The 18,245-nt window shown below is 33.4% G+C and overlaps 2 protein-coding genes across 2 annotated transcripts; both read right to left on the bottom strand.

The window, feature by feature from the left end:
• Window positions 1-5: 5 nt before the first annotated feature.
• Window positions 6-1,073, bottom strand: LOC124364879. Its single transcript, XM_046820674.1, has one exon. The coding sequence runs from the start codon at window positions 1,071-1,073 to the stop codon at window positions 12-14; it is 1,062 nt and encodes a 353-aa protein (XP_046676630.1). The 3' UTR covers window positions 6-11.
• Window positions 866-18,202, bottom strand: LOC124364878. Its single transcript, XM_046820673.1, has 4 exons — window positions 17,946-18,202; window positions 14,723-14,829; window positions 7,936-7,991; window positions 866-3,475 (listed from the first exon to the last, which is right to left on the bottom strand). Exons 1-4 carry the CDS (start codon window positions 17,965-17,967, stop codon window positions 1,075-1,077), a joined length of 2,586 nt encoding a protein of 861 aa, XP_046676629.1. The 5' UTR covers window positions 17,968-18,202; the 3' UTR covers window positions 866-1,074.
• Between the last annotated feature and the right edge of the window lie 43 nt (window positions 18,203-18,245).

The following is an 18,245-nucleotide window of genomic DNA, read 5'->3' as shown; positions in this document are numbered from 1 at the left end:
CTAACATTTCTTTACATGACGGATTCCCCTTTGATAATTAAATCTTCTTTCAGATCAACAACACTGTTTTCAACATCATCCAGTGTAGGTGTGCTCTGGGATAATACATCGAGATTAACTGACTCATCATTTTGATCTTGTAATAGATTTGTTTCTTTTGTGTCAGAGCTTGTAGCATCCTCAAAAACTTCTTCCATTTCAGGTTCTTCAGGGGTTGTTACATCAAGAATTTCTATGCAGTTGGATGTGTTTTTGTCTTCAGAACAATGTATTTTCTTAGCAGGAGATTCACTATCAGTATGTCTTTCATCTGAAACTGGCTGTATACTATTGCAGGAAGATTGACTCAGGTGTACTTCCATGCTTAAGTTTCCTAACCCATTGTCTTTGGCCACATGTAAATTAGAAGATGGGAGAGCATCTTGTGTCGTTTGCGCCTCTAACATTTCTTTACATGACGGATCCCCTTTGATAATTAAATCTTCTTTCAGATCAACAACACTGTTTTCAACATCATCCAGTGAAGGTGTGCTGTGGGATAATACATTGAGATTAACTGACTCATCATTTTGATCTTGTAATAGATTTGTTTCTTTTGTGTCAGAGCTTGTAGCATCCTCAAAAACTTCTTCCATTTCAGGTTCTTCAGGAGTTGTTACATCAAGAATTTCTATGCAGTTGGATGTGTTTTTGTCTTCAGAACAATGTATTTTCTTAGCAGGAGATTCACTATCAGTATGTCTTTCATCTGAAACTGGCTGTATACTATTGCAGGAAGATTGACTCAGGTGTACTTCCATGCTTAAGTTTCCTAACCCATTGTCTTTGGCCACATGTAAATTAGAAGATGGGAGAGCATCTTGTGTCGTTTGCGCCTCTAACATTTCTTTACATGACGGATCCCCTTTGATAATTAAATCTTCTTTCAGATCAACAACACTGTTTTCAACATCATCCAGTGAAGGTGTGCTGTGGGATAATACATCTAGGTTAACTGACTCATCATTTTGATCTTGTAAAAGGTATGTTTCTTTTGTGTCAGAGCTTGTAGCATCCTCAAAAACTTCTTCCATTTCAGGTTTCTTCAGGGGTTGTTACATCAAGAATTTCTATGCAGTTGGATGTGTTTTTGTCTTCAGAACAATGTATTTTCTTAGCAGGAGATTCATTATCAGTATGTCTTTCATCTGAAACTGGCTCTGTACTATTGCAGGAAGATTGACTCAGGTGTACTTCCATGCTTAAGTTTCCTAACCCATTGTCTTTGGCCACATGTAAATGAGAAGATGGGAGAGCGTCTTGTGTTGTTTGCGCCTCTAACATTTCATTACATGACGGATTCCCTTTGATAATTAAATCCTCTTTCAGATCAACAACACTGTTTTCAACATCATCCAGTGAAGGTGTGCTGTGGGATAATACATCGAGGTTAACTGACTCATCATTTTGATCTTGTAAAAGGTATGTGTCTTTTGTGTCAGAGCTTGTTGCATCCTCAAAAACTTCTTCCATTTCAGGTTCTTCTGGGGTTGTTACATGAAGAATTTCTACGCAGTTGGATGTGTTTTTGTCTTCAGAACAATGTATTTTCTTAGCAGGAGATTCACTATCTGTATGTCTTTCATCTGAAACTGGCTCTGTACTATTGCAGGAAGATTGACTCAGGTGTACTTCCATGCTTAAGTTTCCTACCCCATTGTCATTAGCCACATGTAAATTAGAAGATGGGAGAGTATCTTGTGTTGTTTGCGCCTCTAACATTTCATTACATGACGGATTCCCTTTGATAATTAAATCCTCTTTCAGATCAACAACACTGTTTTCAACATCATCCAGTGTAGGTGTGCTCTGGGATAATACATCGAGGTTAACTGACTCATCATTTTGATCTTGTAAAAGGTATGTGTCTTTTGTGTCAGAGCTTGTTGCATCCTCAAAAACTTCTTCCATTTCAGGTTCTTCTGGGGTTGTTACATCAAGAATTTCTATGCAGTTGGATGTGTTTTTGTCATCAGAACAATGTATTTTCTTAGCAGGTGATTCACTATCAGTATGTCTTTCATCTGAAACTGGCTCTGTACTATTGCAGGAAGATTGACTCAGGTGTATTTCCATGCTCAAGTTTTCTATCCCATGTACATTGATCACTTGTAAGTCAGAAGATTGGAGGACATCTTGTGTTGTTTGCACCTCTAACATTTCTTTACATGACGGATCCCCTTTGATAATTAAATCTTCTTTCAGATCAACAACACTGTTTTCAACATCATCCAGTGAAGGTGTGCTGTGGGATAATACATTGAGATTAACTGACTCATCATTTTGATCTTGTAATAGATTTGTTTCTTTTGTGTCAGAGCTTGTAGCATCCTCAAAAACTTCTTCCATTTCAGGTTCTTCAGGGGTTGTTACATCAAGAATTTCTATGCAGTTGGATGTGTTTTTGTCTTCAGAACAATGTATTTTCTTAGCAGGAGATTCACTATCAGTATGTCTTTCATCTGAAACTGGCTGTATACTATTGCAGGAAGATTGACTCAGGTGTACTTCCATGCTTAAGTTTCCTAACCCATTGTCTTTGGCCACATGTAAATTAGAAGATGGGAGAGCATCTTGTGTCGTTTGCGCCTCTAACATTTCTTTACATGACGGATCCCCTTTGATAATTAAATCTTCTTTCAGATCAACAACACTGTTTTCAACATCATCCAGTAAATGAGTAATCTGGGATAACTCATTAGGGTTAACTGACTCATCATTTTTATCTTGTATCAGGTTTGTTTCTTTTGCGTTAGAGCATATAGCATCCTCAAAAACTTCTTTCATCTCTTTTTTGTCAGTGTTTGTTAAATTAAGAATTTCTATGCTACTGGACTTGTTTTTGTCATCAGAACTATGTATTTTCTTATCATCCAGTAAATGTGTACTCTGGGATAAATCATTGGTGTTAACCAACTCATCATTTTTATCTTGTATAAGGTTTGTTTCTTTTGTGCCAGAGCTTGTAGCATCCTCAGTAACTTCTTTGATTTCAGTTTCTTCAGGATTTATTAAATAAAGAACTTCTAGGCTATTTGATTTGTTTTTATCTTCAGAAATCTGTATTTTCTTAGCAGGAGATTCAATATCAGTATGTTTTTCATCTACATACGACTCTTTACTATTGTAGGAGGAATGGTTTAGGTGTACTTTCATGCTTAAGTTTCCTATCACATGTTCATTGACCACTTGTAAATCAGAGGATTGGAGGGTATCTTGTGTTGATTGTGGACTTAAGATTCCTTCGCTTGATTGATTTTCTTCACCAAATTCCAGCTGTTCTTCCTCTTCTGCCTGTTTATCACAGTTAAAGCCAAGCAAGGCTAATTCGGTTTGTAAGTTTTGTGATTCCGAACCACTATTTTGGAGATTTGAAGGTAATAGTCGCTGAATTGAAAATGGTGATTCTAACGATGGCTGATACATGGGTGCCAAACTAAAAGAAACAATCACACAAAGAACAATAAATAGACTTTCATAGATATTTACAATATTATATCAAATTATAAACTATAACAATATATAACAATTTAAAATGAAATATTCCAGAGCTAACATAATATAAGGAGAAGAGGTCAGAGAGAATCACCCTCCATTCTCAAGAGGTGTAGGATTGTGGATAGTCAGGAATGTGCATATGATTGTACATATACATAGACCACTATCTCTAGCTCTCAAAGTGGTAAAATAGCAATTACAAAACAAATTGGCATAGTCCTTATCTTTTTTTAATAAAAACAAAATTGAAGTCTTAAAATTTTCAAATTAGCTTCTAGGTAATCATTTATTGATAGCTAACAAAAACACAAATACAGATTTCTGTAAGAAATCATAAGAGCTTATGTGCTTCCATTTTTGAATATAGTATTAACATGATTGATATATAGCTTAATAACCTGTGATGTTGACTTTTTATAGAAGAAGGAAGCTAGAGTACAGCTTGGTTACTGGTTAATTTATATAATTTTGTTCTTAACTTTACAATAAATATTTGGTAAGTAGCAAATGAAATGAACCCAGAAAAACTCTTTATTTATAAAAAACTTTATTTTTTTTACTTAAACTTTTATATTAACAGTTTTTTTTAGTGCAGGACTGCAAACAATTCATTTCTAATTAAGACAATGTTAAAAATTTGAGTGTTTAATTGGTGTGTGAAATCACTACAGCAAACTTGAATCTAATTAATAAAGATCACTTAATGGCTTTGAGTTTATTGCCCTTCTGATAAACATTTCGAGATTGGCCTTCAAGGGCTAGACATACTGCTCAACACACTACTAACAATAAAAAAATGAAAAAATAAAAAACACCATTATGATTAGAGATGTGAATATTGACAATCTGGTTATATAAAAGTGAAAGAGAGGAATACTGGACTTTTAGATCACACTGGGCAATTAATTATGTACAGTTAACACCTCTATGTCAATCGAAAAGTCAATTATCTCTCAATCTGTCGAACTTTAAATGAAAATCTGTTTCTGTTCAAGGCACATCTTTCATCTCAAAAATAGGATTCAGTATTAGTGTCTGACAATGCTGAAAATGCTTACAACAATTTTATTAGGATTTTAAATGTCACACTTGACATTACCACTAAAAATGACTAGGAAGAACTCTCAAGCAAAAAAGAAAGTATTTTACAATAAAGAAGTTAGAGAACTTAGGAAAGATTTTCTAAAGGCTCATAATAAGTATCCTTTCAGTGGAACAGAGGAAGATAAAAATCAAATGATTGCCTTAAAGAAAACGATTTTAAATTGAAGGCTCTCTCTAAGACGTGAAACAAATTCTGACCACATAAAATATTCAGGAAATAAAAAGCAAAGCGACTTGGAAAATTATAAACAGTGAGAGAGAATCAAAGAGTGACCACGCCTCAAACATAACACTGTCAAGAGATTGTAAAGTAATTACAAATGCAATTTAAATTGCCATTGTACTGTAGCTGAAGAAACACTAAAAAAGAGCAGCCAATCCAGACAAACATATACAAGAATTTTCAAGAAACAAGTCTCTAAAGGAGCATAGCTAACAAATCGAGATAAAACATTCTGACCATCGAAGATCTAGCATTTTCAAATCCCACGTCTTACCTGTGACTCGAGGAGTGCCTCAGGGATCTGTTCTTGGCCTCTTCCTCTTCATATTGTTTACAAATGATCTTCTCATGTTTACTGATCCACTAAGTCATTACATAATGTATGCTGATGATACTGTTATCTTAACAGTACATAAATTAATAGAAACTTTAGAAATAGACACTTAGTGTCAACTTAGACCTGCAATACTGTTGAAACCATGATCTTGTTTTTAATGAAGACAAGACTAAGCAGCTCACCTTTGACAATAAAAGAAAAGACACATCTGCAATACCTCAGCTATAGTCGATAAAACATCTAGGAGTAAAATCGGAAGATACTATGACATGGACGGCTCACGTTGAAAAATTGTGTAAGTAATTAAGTAGACCACTTTTTGCAATAAGAAGAACAAAAGATATTAGCACTAAAGAAACCATCAAGATTACCAATCATGCATTTTTGAAAGCCGCCGTATATATGGAATCCTTATGTGGGGTGCCATATCCGCAAAAAATCCTGAATATGTATTACTGCAAAAGTAAACTCTAAGAGTTACATGGCTGGTTTAAAACGCCAGGAAAACTGCAGACAAATATTTTAAGAATGGAAAATACTGACAGGCATAAGTTTATATGTTCAAGAACTTATCCTAAATACGCTAGGAAGACACGACGCAATGGAGAAATGCACCACTACAACTTCGCTCAACCAAATCACTCCAGTACCTTTAGAGCATGAAGACTAGAGCTTTGAAGAATAAAGTGCATTACCCCCCCCTTCACAACCTGGGAAGATTATTTTATATTATCTTGGTTTATGGTATGGGAAACTCCTATCCATTTCCAGCTTCACCTTGCGGAAGTGAAGCTGTTTATAATGACAAGAGATATACTGAGAGACCTCATCTCAGCCTCATCTCAGTACAATAACCTCTTGCACAGATACTGCGGCTCACTAGGTCTCATGGCCTTTTAAACCATGCAGTTCACCATTATGACGCACAATAGTTGCCATCAGACAAGACACATCAGATGACACACTTCCCAAACTTCGTAATCTAAACTCCTTCGAGATATATTTTAACCCACTTGATTGATCTTTCAGCAAAGCCAAAATATTTCATTTTCACTAACTATTTGTGATTCATGAAGTCAAGTGCTTGTAAATAATCCAGTATTACTGGACATTGTAATGACATGTTCTGTCATAGTACCATCAAGAGCCTCATCTTAACTTAAATTTATCGGAAAACTCTGGGAAATAATGAATGACTTAAGGTTTAAATATAAAGGTTTAACAAAATAGAGGTTCTAGATGAAAAACATCTATTGCCCTATTAAGGAGTAGGTTTCTTAAAAAGCTGAACAATGTCAACATACAATTGGTGATCTTTTTAGATGAAACACGACTTAAACCCTAACTGTAAGTGTACATCAATATTTCCCAAATAAATAATGTGGTACATTACTGTGTTGTTGAATAAATACTAATATTATACCATATGTGCAAATGGAGAGTTTCGTTTGAACACTAACAGGATAGTTAATGCCCATTATAGTCAGATTAACTCATATATGTGTGTTCTTAAATAATTATAAAGTAAACTTACATACATACATATATTTATTATTACAAAAATGTATTGATGTTTAGTAAATTTTAGTTTCTCAAACTAAAACCTCATCTTTATGGAAACATGTATAGGTGTGTGTCATACGCCATTAAATACTGTATAAACAGTCCAATTGGCTGGTTATTAGTGGTTGCTGAAGTGTCCACATTAACTGGACATTACTACAGTATACAGCACATTATTCAGTACTGTTTAAAATCAATGGCTATAGTAAACGAACAATATTAATCTATTCAATGTCAACATGTGTTTTTTTTTCTGGAAAAAAAAAAGAAAATGTGGTCCACTACAACCAGACATGGCAGTGGACAGATTAATTTAATTTAATTGTTACGAGCAACGATAAGGAACTCGTGAAGGACTATGTGAGGCCAATAATGGCAAAAGAGATATGGGTTTTCAAACCAACACCTGAAGAATCCTAAACCATATGCTAGCCAAGGGTTATGGAGGTAAAGTAGCGAGTAATGCCAAAATTGATCAAATATACACTACCCTCTGTATTCTTCAAAGAAAAAAAATATTAAATCCAACATGAAAAAACAGACATTTTTTCAAGCAATTTAGTCTAAATTATAAAAAAACGTTGAAAGAAAAACAGTGATCAACTACTCAAAGTTGCTGGTACAATTTAAGCCCACTAAAGTAATCAACACAATTAAATCTACAAATGTTGGATACTAGTTTAATATTCCCCTTTTAAATCTCAAGTAAAGATATCTTATTTTACCAGGCGAAGTTAGGGCCAAGAAGCCCTCTCTCTAAGGCATGACGCCCAGACCCAGCCCAGCCCGGACCGGTTGCAGTGGGCGGGTGTCCATTTGATCGTATGCATTTTGACAGAGAGTATAAAAGGCCGGTCCGGGCTGGGCTGGACCGGGTCGGTTGCAGTGGGCGTCGTGTTTAACACTTAACCTAGAGACCAACAGCTTACAGGTGACTTCCGAACCACCACCAATGGCTGGGCAGGCAGGCTGCTTGCAAGGACAGGTTCGCTCAGCAGTCACCCATCCAAGCAGCAGCCACGCTCGACGTTGCTTGATCTGGTTATCTAACGGTAACCATTGTACCCGCTACACTGCGCCATTGGCAGTAAATCTGTATGTACTTTATACGTGATTGATTGCCTGCATGGATTAACAAACTTTAGACAAAAAAAATCGCAAAGGTACTCACCTGAAATCCATTAAGTTCACAGACACATCTTGATTGTTTGTAAATTCAGTAGTTTCCTGAAAACAATTGGTACTGTTTTCAAACTAACCTTGACTTTATTGTAAAATATAAATTATCAATTGAAAAAGTATAACATCAAAATAACCATAACCATGTGAAATAACTGAACACAAAGTAAAAATATGTATCTAGAAGTCTATTAATCCTCAGTTTTTATTAATAAGTCTATAACATTTGTACTGCTAGAGATGCTAAAGCTGTAAGCATCAGTGTTGTTGGAGTGCATTGTTGCACAAGTCCTAAACAATATACATATAAAATACACACAAAAATATGTTTTATTGTGTTTGTTGGGAGTGTCGATGGCCGAGTGGTCTAAGACGTTGGACTTTGTGTCTGAGAGAGATAGCGCAGGTTCGAGTCCTGCCTGTGACCGTTGCACTTTTTATCAGTACCATCGACCTTGTACTGTATCGACTCTCCCCCTTATTCTGTTTGATAAGTTCCTCGCTCAGGCTAGTGGCCCATGAGGAAGGGGAGAATAAGGCATAAAAGGAGATCAGCTTCTCCTGTTTTTAAAAAACAAAAAATAATTGTCTATTGTAACTTTGTCATCTTAAATAGGGTAAGAACGTAGCATGCATATAGGATAAAATAATGAGTTTACTACTAGTGACACTAACAAACCATGCAAGCGTCAAGAATCGCATAATAAACAAATTGACACGTTAAACAAACAAGTTCTAAGAAAATCGCTTGCAAGCCGTATCCCCAACACTTTCCTATTATTATTATTATTATAATAAACTGACGCCTCCCTTGAAAATCTTCTATGCCTCTTCAGGAGGCCACGCTCTCCGGGTTGAGAACCGCCACACTATAACATGTATAAAACTAAAATTGTAAATAACAGTTTTACCAACTGTGGTGGGCCAATACTCGTCAGACCCAAGACCAAGTGACTCAGGTGTGACCGACATCCCTATAAACTAGTACAAATGGTTCTGATGTTTAAAAATAGACAAGCGTTTTAAAACACTATTGAATAACAAGAGGATGATGCCTCAAATGTGCATAAGCAATCTCTGTCAATGAGACCATGCAGGGCAAATGTGTGGTGTCAGACTATAGGTAGAGTCTGGTAGTGCACATGTGCGGCAGCTAGTCTATAAGTTAATTTCGGATCTTTTTAAACATTGCGGTAGCTAACGTGTTTATCACTCCCTACCACCAATTCCTTCTTCTTCTATTCTCTCTGTTACGATTGACCAGACCTCCCAAAAAGTAAGCACAGAGCATTTGTTAAAAATTTGCCTTGTTTGAGAACTTGTTTCTCGATCACACAACAGGTCAGAAGCCATGCAACACTCAACCCCCCTACTTGTCATCTAGAACAGCGGTTCTCAAACTTTTTACTTCAAGTTCCCCTGCATAATCCAGCTGGTAGTGGGACCCCCCCCTAAATGTAAGCGTACTATATAAGTGAGTCGTTTTTGAAATTTTACATTTTGCACATTTTATGCATACTACGTTATAGCCTAATGTGGCAATAGGTTTAATCGTAATCAAACCTACACAAACAATTACAATTTATTATTGATTTATTTCAGCTACTACAGTACATAATTGTTATTTATAACTCAAAATAATAATAATAAAATTCAATACGAAGGATCTGCTTGTTTTCTCTTTGTGCATAGTTCATCAAAACGCGGTGTCAGTTTTGATAACGCTACTCTGAGTTCCTTGATAAAATCTAGTCTTGAGCGATATTTACTCCTCATGGCAGCTAGAGCATAAAACCAAGTTTCACAAGAATAACTGGTGGCGAATAGAGTATTTTCTATGCCTTTTCACTCAAAATTGGGTGTTCCTCAGTGTCACCCGGGAGGTCAATGAGATTTTCTTTTTCTATCATGTTGAGGGAGCACTCATTGACGGATAGTTTAACGGGTTTTGAATCCATGCCGAACCATCCAAGCCCTCATCAAAATATTTTTAAACGAAATTTGAGGATTTCTAAGTGTTTAAGGAAGCATATATATCTTTGGATTTGATGGAATAGTTTTGAGATCAATCTCTTCAATCATAATTTTAAGATTAGGAAACAGCTCAATATTGTCACTTATCAGACCACCCTCGTACAAACTTAGCTTCTTTACAAAGCTATTCACCTTTTCAGTTAATTGCAGACGGTTTGTATCTTTTTTCTGTAAAGACTTGTATAGTACATTTATTTTCTTGAATATATATGCCATGTACGCTAATCACAGCAAAAAAATCTAAGTCAGTGAAAAAAGTTGAGTTTTGGTGGTTTTCGTCATGCCAAATGCAAGGACTTAAAATCTAAGCGCAGATATTCTGATCAAAGCCTTTCTTCTAGATAACCCGCGAGCTTCAGTATGAAAAAATAAAGCTGTGTGTTCTGAGCCTATATCTTCACAGAGAATCTTAAAAACTCGAGACTTTAAAGGCTGCCCTTTAATGACATGGACTGTTTAAACGACAACATCTAAAATTTCATCAAGTTCTGGGGTCATGCCTTTTGCTGCTAAAGTCTCTTCATGAATTATGTAGCGTGTCCATCTAGCCTCTGAAACTTCCTTTTTGATCAACTCTTAAAGTCCAGTGTACTTTCCTGACATAGCCCGAGGTCCATCTGTGCAAATTCCTGTACATTGATCCAAGATTTGTAATTTGTAATCCCAAAAAAATGTATCAACCATTCAGAAAATGGTTTTAACAGTGGTATCGGCTGAAAACGTCTCACAAAAAAGCAACTCTTCCTACATCACATCACCATCAACAAATCTTACATAGCATATTAACTAAGCAACTCTATTAAGATCCGTAGCTTCTTTAACTTGTATGACAAGATGAATTTTTTTTTACTTTTTCCATCAATTGCATGTGGAGATCTTCCGAAATGTCAGCCATACGTCTTGATACCGAATCATTTGACATTGGTATGACCTTCAACTGTTACCCATGGATTCTTCAAACCATATCAATTGCTGCTGGTAATATCAGGTCTTCTCCAATAGTGTGCAGTTTTTTTCTTCTGAGCGATTCTGTGAGAAATCTAATAAAATGCCAACAAAGCTTTTAAAGGTACACTTGTAATGTTGGAGAAACCATTTTTTTGTAGATTTAACACTGTTAAGTTTTCGTTCAAAAAACTCTCTAGGTTTGTTTACGATATTTCCATGTTTAGTGTGAAGATATCATTTTAGTTTGTTAGGTTCTATGCTGTCAGAGGCCAGGACGGCTAAACATATTACACACTTGGAGCCGTTCTTGGCCATTTATGATTGTTTTTGTAAAACCTAGTGATAAATAACTGTCGTCATATTTGCGCACTTTGGTTACGCTTGGTCCACTTGGACTTGGAGAACAAGTGGTTTCACTTGCTGTGACCCCTGGGTCTTCATTTGACCTTGACTATCAATGACGTCACTATTCGTACCTGCCTTCACTGAAGTGTCTCCACTTCCACCACTAGTTACAGTTACAAGAAATCTTTTCATTTTGATGTAAATATATACCACTTGTACTAAAAAAGCTTACGCAAAATCAAAGTATCTATGAAAATAACCACAAAACATGAAAATGTGCTACGTTTAAAAAAATGGAACTGCACTAGACGTTGCGCATTGGAGGTAGGGGTAGGAGTGGTGGGGGTTTTGGGAAAGTCCAGGGCCGATCAGTCCCTGTCGTACATCACGAGTCATTCGGAAACCACAACAACCAAGCGCTACCGCGAGTCATCTCCAGCGCTGTACTGAAAACATGTCGGTGTACACTTACAGTATTTTACTGCCGATAAATTAAGAAAAATAAAATATTCAACATTTACGACAATGACTAAAAATTATACGTACACTTGTTGTAATATTAAAAATAAAAAGTTTGCTTTATTTTGTAAGTAAATTAAATAATTTAATTAATAAATAATAAAATTAATTATTAACTTTTCAAGCAAGCATTGGCCTCTCCTGAACCTTCACTGCACCCCCCTTGGGGGTTGCGCCCCACGCTTTGAGAACATCTGGACTAGAACCTAGTTGAAGTATATGTTTGATTTTACCACATATAATAAACCTCCAACCAGTAATTTCTATACTGGCAGGCCATTTTGGCTGAATGCAAGCATTTTTCTTAACTGCTATAAAATGTACACATTTTATGTAAATGAACACTTATTATGTATTTATATTTTTGCTGAAATATGTAGAATTTTATGTCTTAGCTAAAAATTAAAAATACAAAAAAGTTTATTTCCAGAAGTATACAAAATTTAGTGCAAATTTAGTTGGTATTTTTAGTATATTTTTTATAAATTCAATAATTTGTTCATGTGATGCAGAATATAAGCTCTTTATTGATATATATTTCATGTTGTAAATGTTTATTCTTGCTGGAATAAAGAATAATTAAGAATAAAATAATATTAATTTCTACAATAAAACAAAACTCAATACCTATGATTTTCTAATAATAATTGTCATGTTTTAGTATAAAATATAATTACAATAAATAAATTTAAAAAAATACTTAGTCTAAATAGTCTTTGTGTAACTAACTAAGTATATTTTCAATCAGTATTACCTGCCCGGACATCAGCTTATGATGACCATATCAAAACATAAATTGAGCCGAAGACAATGGTAGCAAATAAAACTCACAGACTCTTACATTCTACCAGCTTCTTCTTATTAGAATCAAATACTTCATTTATAAATAAACACTTAAAAAATTATGAAATTTTAATTTTTTGTGGCCTTCCGTGTTCAATGAACACATCATCAGACCCACATAACTAAAATAAAAGTGATTAAAGTAATAATACAAACAATTTAGACTTAAATAAAAAATGTCATTAAAAATACAAAGAGATAAAATTTTAAAGACCAGGAAGTATGTCTACGGTATATGTAAAAATTAATATTTAATCAGATTAAAGGCAGTAACGGTGAATTTTGGAAAGGTTCAAGCTCATTATTTACTAAATCATTTTGGTTCCTCTGTATAAAAATCGTTTGGTAAACAATGAGAAATTTTTTATTTTGGATTTCTTTCAATAATTTTACTTGTTAAAAGCAGTGTCCAATATGAAATGCATCTTTTGCCATAGCCGATCTTTCCTCTTGCTGATGTTTCAGACATTATGATGTTAACAATTTATTATAATAAATATGAATGTTAACACACGGATTGTACAGCTCGTCATGCAGAGCTTGAGTTCCAACTACAGCCATGGACGGAATTTTCGGTCTGCAAGAGTGAAAGCTACAATACAGAAGAGATCAGTTTCTTTGAAATCTTCAAGTTTTTATATGTTAGAAGTTATTTTTCCATACAGAAAATTATCCTACCAACCAACTATATCAAATGCTTCTATACTGGCCATCAACTGGATTGTCAATGTTTAATGAAATTTTGGAGTTACTTGATTGAAGTATTTATTATAGCTTTGAAGAAGAAGCAATGAATTCATTGAGTAGGCTGCTGTATGTTCTGATGTTTCCGTTTTTTATTTCACTTTTTCAGCCATCTTTCAAATTTTAATGAAGATTTTCAATAAGTCTTGTATATCTATCGGAAGTTGAGATTTTCAGCTATTACACAAAATTTAAATTATTACAAATGTCTTTCCTAGAGAATAATTGCAGTTTATAAATTTTCATCTTTTATTACGTTAGGCAGTAAAAATTATTACTCGTAAATTATAACATACATTTGTAGCATTTATATGATAATAAATAATGATGTAATATCTAGCATTTATTTTTTACCAGGCAATGAAATAAGGCTTTTGAATTTTCTGCCAATTTGAATCTTTTTTTTATAAATTTTAATATACCATAGTTTTATTTCATATTGCCATAGAATGTTTTTAAACTGTCAGACATATTGACTATCTTAATTTCTGCAATAACAATTTCTGGTAGGAACTGTAGGAGTTTTATTACAAAACTTTGTAATAAATATTCCATGTTTTAAGCAGGAACAACTATAAAACAGGTATACAGGTATTTTAAGTGAAAGTAATATGCCTGAGAGCAGTTTATAAAAACTTTTCAAAATCATACAAAATAGGCTTGCCAGCACAGAAAAATATAATGGCTACATCTAGGGCTGAGTTCATTCCCCATAATGTTACATACTTTTAAATGCCCTATCATAATTAAGATCTCACTTAAACTTTGAATTTCCTCTAGCGATGCTAACCTGGTTCTCCACATATGAATGACATCCAGTCATTTGGTAAAAACATGAGCCTTATGAACAAAGTGCCAAACTAATTATGTAAGCTAATAACAAACTGAATTCATCAATAAAACCGAGTGTCATTTAACCTTCGGGAATAATTAGACAGGACTCTTGTATTATATTATTATTACACAACATAAAACTATGTCTTTCTGGTTATTAATATCTATTCAATCCCTTTCCGCATTTCTTTGATAATTTTATAGAAATTATTACTCTTTTATATAAACCATTTTAACGCCAACATCCAGATAACCGGATGTTTTAAACATTACATGAATAAATCATTTATAACATGATATTTTGAAAAACATACTAAACATATACAATTTTACATTTTCCAGTGTATTTTACATAAATTGACATTAAAAATAATTATTCCAGGCGCTGCACTTAGAGAAAGGTGAACTGTAGCTGAACTTAACATTCATAAAGTTGAAGGTTAGAGTAATCCTATTCCATACACTATTTTATTTGCGCTCATAAAATGCTAAGGAGCTCTCTGTCTACATACATGAATATCAGTTATCTGAAGAGTGTCTTCGGCAGGATCGTAATCTTCCTCCCCCGCCTCTGGGATCTCCCCGTCACTGTCATCTTTTTGGATGATCCCAACAGGATCTGAAATTAGCGGATACAGTCATGAGTCAGATAAGTTATGAGTACACATGAAGTAATTGGCTTTTCTTTATAAATTATTTTACTTTTATAGCCTATATGTACAAAATTGCAATAATACAATAGAACTATTTTTAGTCATTACATTACACAACACCGATAGCACAATGTCTATCAAGGTAGACACATCAATACACCCACATTCTCAAATATTTAGAAACCCCCATAAAAAAAATTCACTATGACCATATAATTTATTTTTAAAACACAGACTCAGATTTAGTTATGATAAATTCTAAGTTATGTTTGTAAACATAATAACTAGCCTAATCACAGTTTAATGTTATTGTATAACATCTTAATCCAATGAACGGCCATCGGCTTCAACCCTTATTGGAAAATGAATGAGAGTAAAAGTTACATGAAATTGGTTGTAACTGTTGTAAAAAATTTCAATTTTGATTTAATCTATATTGTGAAATATCCAAGATAAACATTTACAGAAATACAAAATTGCCGCTACCTTAGAACGTTTTATTGGTTTAAGATTGGGTTAAGAGTTTTCCAAGCTATTTGCAAATCCTATCTTTGTATCAAATTTAGCCAGGATATATACAAAATTATAAATTGTGTTCTTTCCATTATGTTGAACAGGACTCAAAACTTTGTATGGTCACTATCTGGAAATCTTGTGAGATATAAAAAATAGATAAGATAAAAACTCGTCACTTTTTAGAAGATATTTCACAGAATTTTCACTTATTCATGCCAATTTGAAGTTGTCCAAAAATTAGTTACTTTGTATAATTTATTTTTTAACATTTAAAATTATGTAATTAATAAATTTAAATCTTATGTTAAGTTAAATTAATTGTAATGTTGAATTATTCATTACATAAAATCAATCGAAACATTCAATAAAAATAACTGAATAACGAGTGTAGGCCACAGTCTACCCATGTGGTCAACAAATTGAATTATACAGCAATAAGTAGACAACATGGGGAGACTTTATTAAGCGGTTGACACGTTCAATTGCTATTACCAAATAGTTTGATATATTATCCAACTTCGATATGTAAAAATCTTACACAGTAAGTTATAATAAATTATCATAACAAGAAGAATCTCATACATTACAATTATAAAAACAAATTTAACAATAACATTACGAAACAACAAAACTAACTGTGGCCTAGACTTAGATATCAAAGAAACCTTCCCAACTTGATATCAATGAGAGGTAGGGTACGATAAGAGGACCCAGTTTTTTATATTGAAGAATGTAATCATCGATACCTAATATTCGCATCTCAAATCCTAGACTATCAATCAATATAAAAGTATCTATAATCCTCAATAACAATCATATGTTTTAAATTAAAATATTAAGTTAATATTTACAGTGATCAAACAAATAACAAATTATTATAAGCAAAATTAGGAAACCCGAAGACCATATTTGCTCCTTTCACAGTTACAGATGTTTCTTTCTCACAATTTCACATAATGGGTTTTTTGGTACGAGTCCAACATGTTGAAGCCACGAAAAACATGTCTTATCATCTTTCAAAGCAATGTCATGTAGTTCTCTAAAATTAACTGCCATTTCTAATAATCAAATGTTATGTAAAATTGAAATACTACCTTACATGTATTATTTGAAATTGTTTACAGCTGTTGGTAATAGATTATTTAAGTTAATTGTTCAAAATATTTAATCCGTATCAATTGATTATATCGATGGTTATGATTAAGTAATACCTATCATACCTCAATGAGTAAACAATTTTGTGAAATTATTATTGCCAAAACTGCAATATGGAGGAAAGAATTCTCCCCACCGGTTACCAGGAGCCAAACCCACTGTTGAAGCCACTTAAACAAATCTCGTCACATGTGAGAAATATTGGGGACATATTTTCCTCATATTCATTGCAATTTTCAAAGACTCAAAATAATAGTTACTTCTTGCTTTTTATTGTTTACATTAAAATTACTATAACTAATACGTTAAAATCATATGCTAAGTTAAATAAATTGTAATATCGAATTATTCCTTTGGATAAAAACAACAGATTAACAAGTGTAGGCATCTAATTAAAGTCTATCCGACAACACCCATGGGTCACAACAGGATTTCATCTAGGTATCCCAAAGGGTAAGGTACGATAAGTGGACCCAGTATTTTATATCGAAGAATGTAATCATCGATACCTAATATTCGTATCACAAATCCTAGACCATCAATCAATATAAAAGTAGCCTATAGTCCTCAATAACAATCATATGTTTTATATTAAAATATTAATTTAATATTTACAGTGATTAAACAAATTATTATAACAAAAATTAGGAAAACTGAAGACAACCATATTTGCTCCTCTCACAGTTACAGTTGTTTCTTTCCCACAAATTTCACATAACTTAATGGGTTTTTCGGTACGAGTCCAACATGTTGAAACCACGTAAAATACCTATGTCATCATTTTTCAGAGCAATGTCATGTATTTATCTAAAATTGACTGCCATTTTTAATGATCAAATGTTACTTATGTAAAATTGAAATATTACCTTACGTGTATTATTTGAAAGTGTTTACAGCTGTTTATATAGATTATTTGAGTTAACTGTTCAAATTAATTAATCAGTATCGATTGATTATATCGATTGTTATGGTTAAGTAATATCATTTGCCAATTTCAATATAAAAAACCGGGTCCGCTTATCGTACCCTACCCATCCCAAAAACTGAGTCCCTACAAAAATATATTTTTACTTATTTCCAACAATCAACTACTCTCAAGTTTTGAACAATTTCAATACAATATACCCTAGACTACATTAACATAGCCAATAAAAACAAAAAATTTCATGACACTAACCCAAACAAAATAATAGCCTAGATAAGTTATAAACAAACAAGAAATTGCATCAAGTACTACATACAAGAAAAACATGACTTTCACATAAAAAGTAATAAAAAAGTTGTCTGATTTAAGGAATCCCAAGTTATGCTGTTATATATGTCATCACTTATATATAACAGCATAATTGGAAATGCTTTTAACCAATAGTAGGCATAATGACGAAGAATCATTTTAGTAAATTGTACTCACCTTCCAAGTGATGTTCTGACATGTTGGTGGGGAAATACCCACTGAACTTACACTGATGATTAAATTCAAATGAATTTGTAAATGAGTAGAAGTAAATTTACAGGGTATTAAAAGACAAATCAATAAAAAGGTTACCGAAACAAAACGAATTTCAATGTAATATCAAAACTCTTCTTTGTCAAAATCCCGAACTACAATTCCTTATCCTCATCCCAAACATAGCCGTCAAGAGTTACAAGCCAGCCACAGCCAGTAGCCAGTTTTCTAACTGTCAACATTTTAAAATTCAAGCGTTCAAAT

Source organism: Homalodisca vitripennis, chromosome 6 (genome assembly GCF_021130785.1).
Source record: "Homalodisca vitripennis isolate AUS2020 chromosome 6, UT_GWSS_2.1, whole genome shotgun sequence".
NCBI classification, from domain to species: domain Eukaryota; kingdom Metazoa; phylum Arthropoda; class Insecta; order Hemiptera; family Cicadellidae; genus Homalodisca; species Homalodisca vitripennis.
This window is presented reverse-complemented; position numbering and strand designations above follow the sequence as displayed.

What these genes read in the sequence shown, in the direction of transcription:
- LOC124364879 (XM_046820674.1), bottom strand. Translation starts at nt 1,073, where the DNA reads ATGGAAGAAGTTTTTGAGGATGCTACAAGCTCTGACACAAAAGAAACA.
- LOC124364878 (XM_046820673.1), bottom strand. Translation starts at nt 17,967, where the DNA reads ATGTCAGAACATCACTTGGAAG. An exon ending in TTCAGATAACTGATATTCAT is followed by an intron (nt 7,992 to 14,722) that starts GTATGTAGACAG and finishes AATTGTTTTCAG; the next exon opens with GAAACTACTGAATTTACAAA. An exon ending in GTGAACTTAATGGATTTCAG is followed by an intron (nt 3,476 to 7,935) that starts GTGAGTACCTTT and finishes TGTTTCTTTTAG; the next exon opens with TTTGGCACCCATGTATCAGC.